Here is a 13,878-nt window from a genome sequence, read left to right as displayed (position 1 = left end):
AATATTTCTGTCACCAGATCCTTCCAGGCAACATAGCAAACATCTTGAGGGTCACTGTCCATCGTTGCATCTAGGAGGTCACAGAGACACCAGAAGAGGGTACTTCATTGTCTTCCATTTAAACATTGAGAAGCAGAGCAGAATGCATGTGGCTTGGCCAGGATAGTGGCCTTCCCCATGGTGCAGGGTGCCACCACCTACACACATATGGATTTGTGTATGCTACACCTCAATGCTGAGATGTGGGATATGGGGAGCGGGCCGGAAAATGGAGATGAAGCCCAATATCAACCATGATTGTATTGAATGGCAAAGCAGGCTCAACAGGCCATATGGCCTACTCCTGCTCCTGTTTTTTGTGTTCTTGTATGTACTGAAATCGCAAAAGATAGCACTCACTTAAATTGCAGTTGGTATGCACCTCCTGCAGGTGAATGCCTGCTATTCTGACAGCAGTCATGATGCATTCATCCTGTGCCAGCCCACTTGTGCATCAATGGAAGCTGAGACATTGACCATCAGGCACTGCATCACAGTCCACAAGTGTCAATGCATCAGCAATTACATTGTCAAGGTCTAATAACAATCATCTTGTTGACTGGGAATTACATTGTATAGCAATTACATTGATAAGACAATTGCATTGTCAAAACAGGTGATGGACATTGGCTTACCCATAAATGGGTATAGCTGTAACACTTGATGGGGAAAGGAACTGGGAATCTGTCACTCTGTTGAGCTGGCTGAAGAATAAACCAGATTGAGGCAAAAGACCAGCTTCATACTCATTCTTCCCTTATATACAATTATTGGAGTTAATACAAGTGCTGTCATGGAATTAGCCACCGCATCCACACTGAAAGGATGAGCTCCAAGCTCTGTGTGAAGGCCCCTGCCAAGTTGGACCTGGACTCCTCTATGCTCCTTGACAGAAGCAACAGGTTCTCTGGCAGGCCTACCAATGCACCAAGCATTCCTGTGTGGATGCCAATCTGCCGTTTTCCGCATGCTGCCCCATTGAAATCCACATTCGAGTTCTTTGCAGCAGAACTCATGTGTGATCTCATCCTGTGGGGCGTTGGCACCACTGGTTCCCTGGCCTGCTGTAACACACTCATGCCTGCTGGCTCACCATGTGCAGATTCTACCTCTCCACTACCCTTTAAACTACCCACAGTGCAATATCTGAACTGGTAGTTGTGAGTGCCAGATTGAGTGACAGCATTTCTTCCTCCTCAGCTTTTCTCCTTCTAAGCATTCAGCCTCAGGCCTCACTGCCTGTCCAGGTGACAGTTTTTGGTTATTTGGAAGCATAAATGCATAAGTGCAGGGTTAGGTTGAGGGAAATGTTGGGAGGAGCATGGTTACACCATCTGGTGCGTGTAAATCATAACAGATTGGGGGATGAAGATGAAGGGAATTTGAAGAGGTGAATTAGGTAGGAGTATTTTGTCTCCCACGCTGACACTTCAGAGACACCACTGGTCATTGCCTCAGTAATGGCCACTCCAATTATTTCCAGCAGCATCTCCTCCCGGAGGATGAGGATAGGCAGCTGTGCCTGTCATCCATCAGTTACTTGCTGCTGCTATTATTATGGGCTGCCTTGTCCTACAAAAGAGACAAAGTGTGTCACTGGGTGTGGTGCCATGTGTTTGGCTGATGTGCCTGCCACACTAAATAGCTAGCAGTTGTGAGATGTGAGTGTGTGGTTTTCATCATAGCTATGTTTGTGAGGGTGAGGTGAAGCATACAAATGTGAGGAATGTGAATGAAAGGGGTGTGGTGAATAGAGCAATGTGAGAGACTAGTGGTACAGTTGGTAGGATTTGGCATGTGAGGATGCATTTGCTTACCATGAGCTCTTGTCTGATGTCATTAAACTTCTTATAACACTGTATCCAGGTCCTTGGTGACAGACTGGTGGCATTGACCACCATGGCCAGCTGCCCCTACTGCCTTTTGATCACTTTCCTGGAGGAGTTTCTGGGGGAAGCAAACTCTCTCCCCCTGTTGGCCTTCTGCAACAGTGATTCCAGTGTAGCATCCTCCCGATCTTCAAATCTTGCCCAAAGATTTTCAACTCCCGCTGCAGCAAAAAGGCACCTTAAGAGGTGAAGGTTGACTTTAAGTACTGCAGGCTCGCTTTAAGTGATGCAAGCCTCATAAGAACTTGGTTCCCCTGCTGATATGTTCAGCTGCACAGCACTATCATTATAATGAGCAAGCAGCATGAAATTTGCATGCTGACTGTGTCACTTCTAATGGGCTTGGGATAATTGCACATCACCATCCCCATGCCGATTTTCGGGCAAGTCTAATTTAGTCCCTTTATGTACAAATGTAATGTGTGCATTACTGAAATAAAACAAGGAAACTAAAAGCAGAAGAGTGGAGACAGAGGGGTCAACTGCAACATAATACAATAAAGACAGTTAAGAGAAACCACATCCTTTGGCTTACTTTGTGGATCATCATAATAAATCCTTCTGTCACACTGTGGTCATGTTAAATGCAGTACAAGTTTAACTTCATTTATTGTAGGAAAGAAGAATTCTTATCACAATTTTTGGGGGGGATTTTAAATGAAAAAATAAAGTTAATGGCATTTTAGAGTGTTTTGGGACAAACTCATATCTTGGAACAATTGACTTTGAACATTCTGCTGCAGCGAGACCACACTGGGTCACCAGGGAAATTTCACACCCCAGAGCACATGTTATACCAGCAAGTTTTAACTGTGTGCTTTCCTTTGTACTCCTTTGTCGATTTTGTTACAACTAAGCACCACTAATAAACTTGTAATAGCTAATGTAATTGGTGAGAGGATTGTGCAACCAAATCAATTGGTCATTGTGCCCCTTGCCATTTTGTGTATGAGTGTGAAAAATATATGGTAAGATTGTAACCTTAGCAGCAATAAATCAGTCAACATTTAAGCAGAAGTACAACAGATAATTATGCTACTTATGTGAATATGCATAGTTCTTTATCATTGAGAAACCGAAGTGAAAGCAGCGTCTTTGACATCACTGAGGTTGACAAAATAAATTGGAAGATTAAGTAAAAAGTCATTTGGTAGTACAGAACTTGAGTATTGCTGAAAAAAGAGACATGTCTAAGCTTTTCGTCTTGCACTCCTCAGGACATTTGCATGGATACCAATATAAGGGGGAAAACAACAGTTTATACCGTATGTGAAGAGAGTGCTGATTGGTTGGCAAGTGGCATTGCCATGGAGAATGCACCACTGATGGTGACTGACAGTTAACTGCCAAGCATTGTTTGAAATTTAAGCCTTGCAGCTTGACCCTAATCAGTCAAGGCATTGTTCTGAGGATTGAAGCAGCGAAATATTTTGTTTAACTGAAACAGGCGCAATATACATACATGTTCTTTCTGTCTGCAAAGAAGAGGGCCCTGTGTATTAATATATGTAGCTTCCAGTACATGCAAATGTGACACACTATGAGCCCAACTGACAATCTTAAATTGGTTGTCAGCATAATTCTGAGCACACTGAGAATTATTTAGCAAATGTTGTCCAATCGCAGAATCACATCTAATGTTGGACAGTGTGCTTTGAGTTTTGCAAGCACGGGCTTGTTGAATATGGTCTGTATCCTGCCCGTTGCAAACAGCGGCTGGGACATGCTGTTTGATATGATCCGCCAGTCTTTGGGACGTATGGCCCACATACCTAGCATCACACTGGCACTGAGATTCATATACTACATTACTCATTTGTGTGATAGGCAGAACATCTTTTTGGCTTGACTGCAGCAACCTGTTAATGGCAAATACCACTCGTGTTGCTACTGCATAGTAGCTCCACCTGTTACTCAAATTTTTGTGATATCTTGTCTTTCCAGGGTAATCTGAGGTAGACTGGACACTTTTCAGGGCTGAAAGTGACGGCCATAGACCCTTTCATGAATTTGCGTGATATACAGCACAAAATGATCTCATCAGGGTAACCATTATCCTGCAGGATGCCTTTGATGCGCCCTATTTCAGCATCAAGCTTGCATGGTGAACAAATGGCTCAGGCCCTCCTTGCAAGGTTGCCAATGAGACCAATCTTATGTCATGTGGAATTGTTAGGAGTCCAACACGTATATTGACAAGTGAAGGTAGGTTTGTGGTAGACCATGGTAGAGAATCCCCTGGCAGATTTGCCAACTAGAACAACAAGGAAGGGGAAGTTCATTTGACTGGTCCATTTCAGAGGTGAATTCAAGTGCAGGACGGAGCCCATTAAGACATGTACGAAAATTGTTACATGCAGCTTCAGATTTAAGTATAGCAAACGTATCATCGACATATCAGAAATATACAAGGGGTAGGAGGTTAGGCGTCATTCAGTCGAAGACATGTTTTCCTGGAACCCAACAAAGATGTTTGTGAGAGTTGGGCCTCGAGGGAATCCCATGGCAACACCATCTATTTGGGCATACATGGTGTCATTAAAACTGAACTCAACTGCAAGAGTTGCCGAATTCATAAGTTCAATGACTACTGATTCACGCAATGGTGGCAGGTCTAGATCACCATGATATAGTTCTGCAGTGCAAATATCTATGGCTTCCTTAGGTAGAACACTGGTGAATAGGCTAGTAATGTCAAATGAGCACACATGGACATAGCATCGCTATTGATATGCAAGTCCTGTGTGGTCCTCGCAAATGTGAAGGAATCCTTCACCGTGTATGTGGAAAACTTGGTCAAAATTGGTTGTAACAATTTGGCCATCCATTTGGCCAATTCATGCTGTGCAGAACCAGCCATAGTTAACTGTCAGTCACCATCAGTGGTGCATTCTCTATGGCAATGCCATTTGCCAACCAATTAGCACTCTCTTCACATATAATATAAATTGTTCTCCCCTTATCTTGCTATTCTTGTAAATGTCCTGATGAGTGCAAGACAAAAAGCTGAGACGTGTCTCGTTTTTCAGCAATACCAAAGATTAAGTAAATTAAAAAGTGGTAGTTGGGTAACAAGGTGAAACAATTAACTAATAAAGTAAGCTGGGGGAAGAAAAGGTCCTAAGACATTGCCCAGCTTTGATGAGCAGGGAGAAACTCTCCCTGTCAAAGTCCTTCAAAAATCAAGCTCTACTCCTATCTTTATTTTTTTGCTATGCAATTCCAGGATCAGGAGGCCACTGAAGGAATGCCAGATTAAAGAGGGGGAGTGGGTGCCTTTTAGCCCCTTCCCATGGGTACTTTTGTCTCTTTGTTTGCAGATGTTCAGCAAATCTGAGAAGTCTTTCTTCACTCACAAAGCGGTACCTGAATTGTGCCAGCTGGCACAAAGCTTCCGCCACTGCTCCGAAGAGGGATCTTCAGCTGGCTAAAGTAGCGAAGTTTACTGCCAGATGAATCCTGTCATATGGTCCTATTTTTGCAGCAGCCTCAACTCAGTCACTGGCTGACTCTCAACCACAATTGCTAAGGCTGCTATTTGAAGGTTTTTTATTTATTCGTTTATGGGAAGTGGGCATTGCTGGCTAGGCAGCATTTATTGCCCATCCCTAATTGCCCTTGTTCAGAGGGCATTTAAGAGTCAACCACATTGCTGTGGGTTTATAGTCACATGTAGGCCAGACCAGGTAAGGACAGCAGATTTCCTTCCCTAAAGGATATTAGTGAACCAGGTGGCTTTTTACGACAATCGACAATGGTTTCATGGTCATCGTCAGACTTTTAATGCCAGATTTTTATTGAATTTAAATTTCGCCATCTGCTGTGGTGGGGTATGAACCCAGGTCCCCATAGCATTACTCTGGGTCTCTGGAATACTAGTGCAGTAACAATACCACAATGCCACTGCCTCTTCATGATCATTTATGCTAATCTTCCACACAGACAATTCTCCAACTTGCTCCATATCATTTTTAACATACCGTATCAGTGACAAGAATGTCTTACAGATAATGGCTATCATCAGCATCCTTCAACTACAACGAACATGCAGAAAATCCATTGAGGGGTGGGTGGTGGGTTAGCTTCATATGGTGCATTTCTGATGGCTGAAGAGACCAATCTGTGAGAGTTAGGTTCTGCCATAAGTGCTGCATATGGTGTGGTTATTAGATGTCATTGTTGGTTGTTTTTGTTTAGTGTTGGCACCTGTTGCCAAGCCGCTATAGCCACTCTTCGATATGGTGGCACTTGGTGACGTTGCCATTTCTCTTTGCCATTGGCTAGTGTCTCCCAGATGTGAAAAATCAATGTTTAGGGTCTTCACGTCATGCTTGCAAACCTTTGACATGGAACTCTGCGCATTCTACTGGTCTAACTCTGGCTACATCGGCATATAGAAAATCTTTGGGTATATGCCCTTCTTCCTTCCTGCGAACATGCCAGAGCCAGTGAAGTCACCGCTGCTTGATGAGCACCACTTGGGAGATTTCCCTTTGACAGGACTGGCACATTCATAATCTTTTCTTTTCATGAGATACCCGGAATGTGTCGCAAACAGTGAAGATGAACGTTGCTGAGCACCCTTTCTCGATAGCTGTGAGTCATCCATGTTTCACAGCCATATATCAAGTTGCTGCAGAATACAGACTTCATAAACCAGCATCTTAGTCCGACAAGACAGTTTGATGTTATTCCATGCATGTTTCGTGAATTGACCAAAGGTGTTAGCTGCTTTTACTGTGCATGTATCAAGTTCTGCATAAGAGACAGATTATCAATCAGGTTGGAACCAAGGTAGAGCAATTTGCTAAGCACTTCCAGCAGGGTATTATCTAGAGTGATCAAGCCATATACTGGTATGTGATTTTTAAAAATGTGTCTAGTATCTTCTCTATTGCAGGATGTTGATATTTCTGCTCAAAGTAACCTCAAAGTTCATCAGCAGCAGGAACTTTCAAGTTATTAAAGTTTAATTCACTGATTCAGTTTCTCCCTAGGATTGCCAGATGCCTCATTTTGAAATCAAAATTTCATACAACTGGGCTTTCCCATTGTGCATTTAGAATAGAAGCACATTGACCTTTATTTATACTTTTTTCAAATCTAGGTTTATAAAGTTGCTGGAATAAAACTGACCTAGCTTTTGGAAGCTATTAAGTATAAACATTCCAGAGATTCATTCAGCTATCACACTTGTTAGACCAACACTCGAATCCACAACAGGAGCATGATGTGACATTTGTTTAATGTCTTCAGATGCCTGCATTTCATCTGATTTAATAATGAGTGGCACCAAAATGTCCTGGATCTTTCACTGTTAGCGGAGTTTCAGGTTTTTAACTCAAACTTCCAGCTGGAGCTCCATAGCATTTACCCCAAGGCGCTACAGTATTATTTGAATCTTTGTTTCTAAATCATTGAGGAAATTGATAGCCAATGGAAATGATAAACAAGGTATCAACATTACTCTTTATTCCCTCCTTCCACCTGTTCATTTATGTCTTCTCTCACTTCAAGGCACTAATGACCCTTCTAATTTCCCTTACACTTCTGATATCAGCATGGCGTCATGCAATGATGTTCCTCATGAATCCTCCAATTCCCATTTTCTCTTACCCAAGGCATGCATCTTTGATACCCTGAACACCACCCCATAATTCTTTTTAATTCCCTGAGATTGGGTTCTAATTCAAGCCCAGCTAACCTAGCCTCTCGTGCTCATGTGTTAATAAACATTTCACAATTGGACAGCACTTGCTGAGCAGTCCCGTGTGTGCTAAGCATTATAATAACAACCAATTTAAGATTATCAGTCAAGCTCGCCGTGTGGCTCACTTGCACTAGAAGTTACACAAATTCATATGCAGGGATCTGTTCTTTGCAGGCAAAAGGAACATATCCAGGCATTGCACCTTTTTTTGAATTAAACAAAAGTGTGGGGGACAATGTTGCCTAGTGTAACACTTCAACCAATCAGAATCAACTTGCCAACCGGTCAGCATCCTTTTCTCATGCAGTACAGGTTGCTCCTCCCTCTGAAATTTGGCATTCTTGCGTCTGCCTTGATGAGTGCAAAACAAAAAACTTTGACAGCATGGCCCAGGTTTTTGCTCCTGGATTGGGAGCACAGAGATGGGAGAACTCCTGACTCTGTGAACCTGACCTTTAAAAATGGCCACCTGCAGTTCTGATTTTCATTCAGGAGGGCGAACTGGATTAGGAGTCTGCCCTGCTGCCCCCAGAACCAGCATGGAGGATACTGGGTGAGGAGGCAAGCTGGGAGGAAAGCCTGCCTCTGTGCTCTGGCACTATGTTAAATCAAATAACAAGATTGAAAGAAAAGACAGCCCTCACCCCATTCCTCACCCCCCACATACTCCCCATGCCCCATCCATTCCAACATCCCCCACAACCTCGCCCATGGCCCCTCATCTGCCCCATCTCAACCCATGCCCCTCTACCCACCCCCATGGCCCCTCATGCACCCTATTCCCCCACATCCCTTTGGCCCTTTGTACACTTATGCCCACCTATTGCCAATTCACGCCAATCCATGATCTACCCACCATCCTTTGCCCTTACCCCCACCATGCCAACTCACCTAGTATCCTTTGATAGTTATTTGATATTTTTTGAGAGATTGACAGTTCCTTGACAGCCTTGTCAGTTCCAGTGAGTTTATACATTTTTACGCACAGTCATGTTTATTTTTACCAATCCCAAGGGGTGTCTTCCCTCTGCTAAAAGGTGCTTTACCTCACCCAAAATGGTACCTTACTTCTCCAAAGGAGTACCCTGGCTTTCCAAAAGAATCCACCAAGTTCAGACCAGCTCTTACCTGGTCTAATCTGCACACTCCGGGTTTCAGACTCCTAGCCTACCAAAATCCCACTTCAGTGGAGGCAGCTGGTGATTTAAATGGCCAGCTGCCTCCATAAACCATGCATGCGCGAACCCTGGCCTGATTCCAGTCCTACGTCCCGAAAATAGGAAGCACTGTGCTCTGGCGCGGTACTTAGGATTTCCGGGCTCATCCGCCATTTCGCCACAATAAAGAGCCTCTCCATTATGGTGAAAATCTGGGCCCATGTCTCTTTTTTCAGCAATAAAAAAATAACATTTGCAGATAGCAAGTGACATTGTCCTTGCTTTGACTCCACTAGGATTTCCCGAATCCTCAGAGTGCGAAATCAATATCAGATAGGAACACTGAAGCTCTATTAATGTTGGTTAGGCAACAGGAAGCACATTAAACACACAAGAGAGGCCTGTCTGTTAAACACAGTGGAATCTCCAAAAAGGAAAGAAAGACTTGTGTCATTTATAACTTCAGGCTTCCTAAAGTGTTTCACAGTGAATGAAAACATGTAGTCACTGTTGTAACGTAGGAAAGGAGCAGCTGATTTCACAAAGCAAGCTCTAACAAGCAGGAATGGAAAATTGACCAGATAATCTGTTCTTTTGTGATGTTGGTTTAGGAATAAATATTGGCCAGGATACTGGGGGGAATTCTCTGCTCTTCTTCAAAATAGGGCTGTGGGATCTTTTATATCGACTTGAGAGACCAATTGGGTCCCCAATTTAATGTGTAAGGGAACACAAGTTCCATCTGCATACCATGGAACATGTGAACACCTGCTAAAATGGATTCCCATAGCTTGTTCTTTTAAGCCTTTCCAGGTCTGAAATATCTTGACACAGCTATATTTTCTGCCATATCACATACCTGATATTCTGTTTCCACTGCTGAAACTAACAAAGTGGAATGAGCCAAAAAGCAACTCGGTGGGTCCATACTTCTAACATTTTTTGAAAGAAATGAAATTGTAAACCTGTCACTTTTGCTTTTAGCCCCAAAGTATTAATCCTCAAAGGTTGATCTGAAATCAGATCCTTCTTTGAAGCCTGATTTTTTTTCACAGTGTGTGTTGTGAACTTAAACCTGATTATCATGCCTTTTAAGCTGCCTTCAGTTAACAGATGCCTCAGATAACCTTGTCTATGGACACTGAGGGCTAGCCATGCATTCAAGATTATTTATTAGAATTGAGCCATGTCTATAAATAGTCTGCCACTGTCATAAAGTAGTATAGGCAGAAGTCTGTGAGAAAGTCACTTGCCTTTTGTTTGCCAGTTTACTCTCATCCCTTTGACTCTCCGTTTTAATTCTGAAGGCCTCACTCTTTCATGGGTACTGGTTGCCCTTGGGCACTTTCCCCAATAGCCATTCCTCATGTGTAAGCCCAGGCAGTAATTGTAGTAGATATTCAATCATTGGGAGCATCATAGTCGAATGCAATCCATCCTAAACCCACCACTTGATGATGTTCCACTTTAGAGCCAATGTCATTGGTTTTGATGCTGCAGTGAGACCTTTGGCTTTATTTTAACACAGGAGCACCGAGGCAGTTCAACTTGATGCAGCCCAACTAAGAACAAAATAATTTATCACAAACCATTTAATGCCATGCACTTCTGTTTTCCAAATAAGTATGTTATGTGGTACGCTATCAAATACTTTTTAAAAGTAAGAATTTACAAACATTCAGAGGTTTGTTAAAATTTTCAGTGCTGGTTGGGAAGTTTGTTTTTTTTGGCTTAGTACATAGTATCATCTACATTTTCACTGGTTTTGTATTGCACTTTTTATACTATAGCAGCCTTCCTTACAGCTACAATTTCACTTGCAAAAACCAAAACTGGTAACCTTATCTGAATGGAAGCCATTCTTTAACTTTCTGACTCTGATACAGCTAGTTTTGCCTTAGTTGAGTGCTTTAATTAATATTAATGAATAGCCAAGTTTGAGTTTGTTAAGGTACACTAGGCCTTCAGTGGGTAAATGCATTGCCTACCCATAAATGTTCACTAAAATCTGTCAGAATTTGCTGGCAAAATTCAGACCTTCATTTGGTCTTGTTCTGAGATTGCCTCTGAAGATCATGGATTTTCTTCTGCACATATCTGGAGTTTGTGTATACATATGATCACACGAGTTGCAGGCTGTCTTGTGATTGGTATCTATCAGCAGGTATCAAAATAAAAGAATTGTTCTTCAAGTTATACTATAATCCTCACAGATTCCAAATGTTAGTTTCATTCTGGCAGTGTTTGCAAAAGAATGCCAATATTTTCTATTAAAAATCATACAGCTTCCATGTTGGTTTGTCATGAAATGTTGGGCAGTGTGTACAATTTACATAATTAGTCTTCACAATCTACCTCTCAAAGGGCAATATGTTACAGACAATGATCATGTAAATTTTACTGGAGAGCAGACAATGATCTTGTAAATTTTACTGGAGAGCAGACAATGATCATGTAAATTTTACTGGAGAGAATAAGTGATGTAAAATGTATCAAATATAAAATGTATGACACATATATACCAGCCATTAGCATTTCTGTACACTGCTGCAGATACAGAAGTAGAAAAGGCACTGCTAGAGAATAGTGTCAGAAATCACCGACTCACCTTGGAACTGTTCATGAATATGATATTATTTGTGGCATTCCAGAACCCATTTAAGGTTTCTATTGACAAGAAGAGGAATCTTACTGAATCTGAAACCTACTGAGGAATCCCACTGATATCAGTGGTTCTTACAGTGGTTTTCAGAAGTCATGGCATTCATATTGGATGCTTTAGAGGCCCACAGAGTAATCAGATAAGAGCTAATTGCATCAACTGCGTTGGTGCTTGCAAACTTTGGTGAGAGGATGCAACAAGTGCAGACTGCTTTTCTGTGCCTAGCATGACAGAAGACAGACAAACATTAAATTGCTGGCTCCATGACACATCGTCAAACAAAGTTTAAATTGTAAGATTCTGTGTGTAATGTTTGTAGTGGCCTGTGTGAAAGTGAGTAAGAAGGAGAACAATTACATAACAGCAGGAGAGGAGATGATGGTAGGCCTCAACTTGGGGTAGTTCTTCTATTTTACCTTTCTCATGTCCATCCATCCTGTTGTATGACAGCATGTTAAGGGTAGCCTCCTGCAAGGTAAAGCCTCTGATTTGTGTCTCTTAATCTAGTTGAAACCTATTGTCCCGACATTAAATTACCTTTTCGTGCAAGTAGAAAAGTGGACTTGAGATGTAAAATGAAGGTCCATCAGTGCAGTGACAGAATGTGCCGAACCTTTAGTCCAATCCATGTGATTCGATCAACTCTCAATCATTTAAACTCAAGGGAATACAAACAAAGTTGATTCAGCCTGCATTCATAACTTAACCCCTTATCTCCGGTATCATAACATGTCACTTGACATCGAAAGAAGCTTTAAGAGATGTTTTAAAAACATCATTTGCTTTACTTTATTATTACCTTTATTGTAGGTTTTTATATCTGAAGCTAGGTGACTTCCTGTTACCCACAATCAGCATCACTTTGTTGCTAAGGCAAAAAAATTATTTCTAACTCTAGTAAATGCTGAAAAAAAACTCAAAGTAAAGAAAACTGTGGTTGCATTTGCAGCTCAATATTTTCTATTTAATGAACCTTGCAAACCAATGTGCACATTTCTTCTCACCTTGTTCAAATAATAGGCAGTTTTCAAAATGCTTTCCATTTATACTCTTTTCCGGGATAGTGGAATTTATTGTGAGATTTCTTCATTTTCTTGTCTTTTTAAGTTTTAAATTCACGTGTATAGATTGAAATAAAGGTCTATTGCCTTTTGCAAAATATAAACTCATTAGTGTTATATTCCCTGCACGGAGTATTATCCATTGTAGAAACTAAGTTATAGTGCAGTCTTGTAAGCAGAAAGCCCTTCATAAAATGGAATTAATTGGTGTGAATTGATTAGCCCTGTTAGAAATCAGCAGGTGGACTTCTGCCTGATGTCAGCTGACATTTCTGCATCACTTCCTGCAGCCTTTCTCACAGAAAACATGAGTTGTTGACAAGGAAATTAATTTTCTTTCTTTAATTCAATAGGTCATTCCAACACTAGGGTGTATTCGTGCACTAATGAAGATGATGTATTGTCCTTACTGCCATGGACTCCCCACTGTGAAACCTTGCAACAACTACTGTCTTAATGTAATGAAGGGCTGCCTGGCCAATCAGGCTGATTTGGACACGGAGTGGAATCTTTTCATTGGTAAGAACAAATGATACATTATTTTGAATAATTCAGAATAATTACATTGGTTATGTGGCAATTTTTTTTAAGGAAGCACTGGAAGTGTTGCAGTATACCTTTTCCTTGATCACCAAAAATGGCTAAGTGATGTACCAACTGCAGTCAATTGAAAGTAAAATCATCCGGTGTGTAAGCAATCTAAACACGTCATTTTTCCTCAAGTGGAAGAGGTGGAAATTGGCCCCTCCAGTCACTGACCTGCAAACTGAAATTTACTGACTTGTAATTTGCCTGAAGAATTTGCATGGGACAGCGATCTCCTGGATAACACAGGAAATACTTGAGTACTGCTTTCAGAAGTACAGTTCATGTTCCAGCCTCAGACTTCCTATAAAGAATGTTATAGAAGATTTTCTTGTAAATAAATAGTATTTTAGCAGGTGATAGCTTTTGAGTGGCCTGAACATTACCTTCCGAGTTGCTGTACTGCCACGTGCATGCACACCTTACAGGGAACATTGCATCCACACTTTCAGGCACACAATTGAGAGAAAACCAATCCTTGTTTTGTGCATTGGATTTGCAACAAAGGGTGACCTGTGCAGAAAATAAAACAAAATAGACATTTGCATTTCCCTTTACCTTGCTCCTGTAATTTAACGTATCATAGGGAACATAGGAGCAGGAGTAGACCATTCAGCCCATCAAGTCTGCTCTGCCATTCAGTGCAATCATGGCTGATCATCCACTTCAGTGCTTTCTTCCCACACTATCCCCATATCCCTTCATGTCATTGATATTTAGAAATGTGTCAATCTCTTTAAACATACTCAAAGTCTGAACTTCTACATGTGTCAAT

At 41.6% G+C, this 13,878-nt stretch overlaps 1 protein-coding gene across 1 annotated transcript in view; it reads left to right on the top strand.

Annotated features, from left to right (window-relative positions):
* Nucleotides 1-13,878, top strand: part of LOC144682985 (glypican-6-like) — a 1,097,394-nt gene that overhangs the window by 772,255 nt on the left and 311,261 nt on the right. The window contains exon 4 of the mRNA XM_078545918.1: nt 12,872-13,037. Within this exon, the coding sequence (XP_078402044.1) occupies nt 12,872-13,037 (166 nt within the window). The remainder of the gene's footprint in view (nt 1-12,871; nt 13,038-13,878) is intronic.

This window comes from Cetorhinus maximus, chromosome 7, assembly GCF_964194155.1.
Source record: "Cetorhinus maximus chromosome 7, sCetMax3.hap1.1, whole genome shotgun sequence".
Taxonomy (NCBI): Eukaryota; Metazoa; Chordata; class Chondrichthyes; order Lamniformes; family Cetorhinidae; genus Cetorhinus; species Cetorhinus maximus.
Note: the sequence above shows the minus strand (reverse complement) of the source record. Positions and strands in the feature narration are given on the sequence as shown.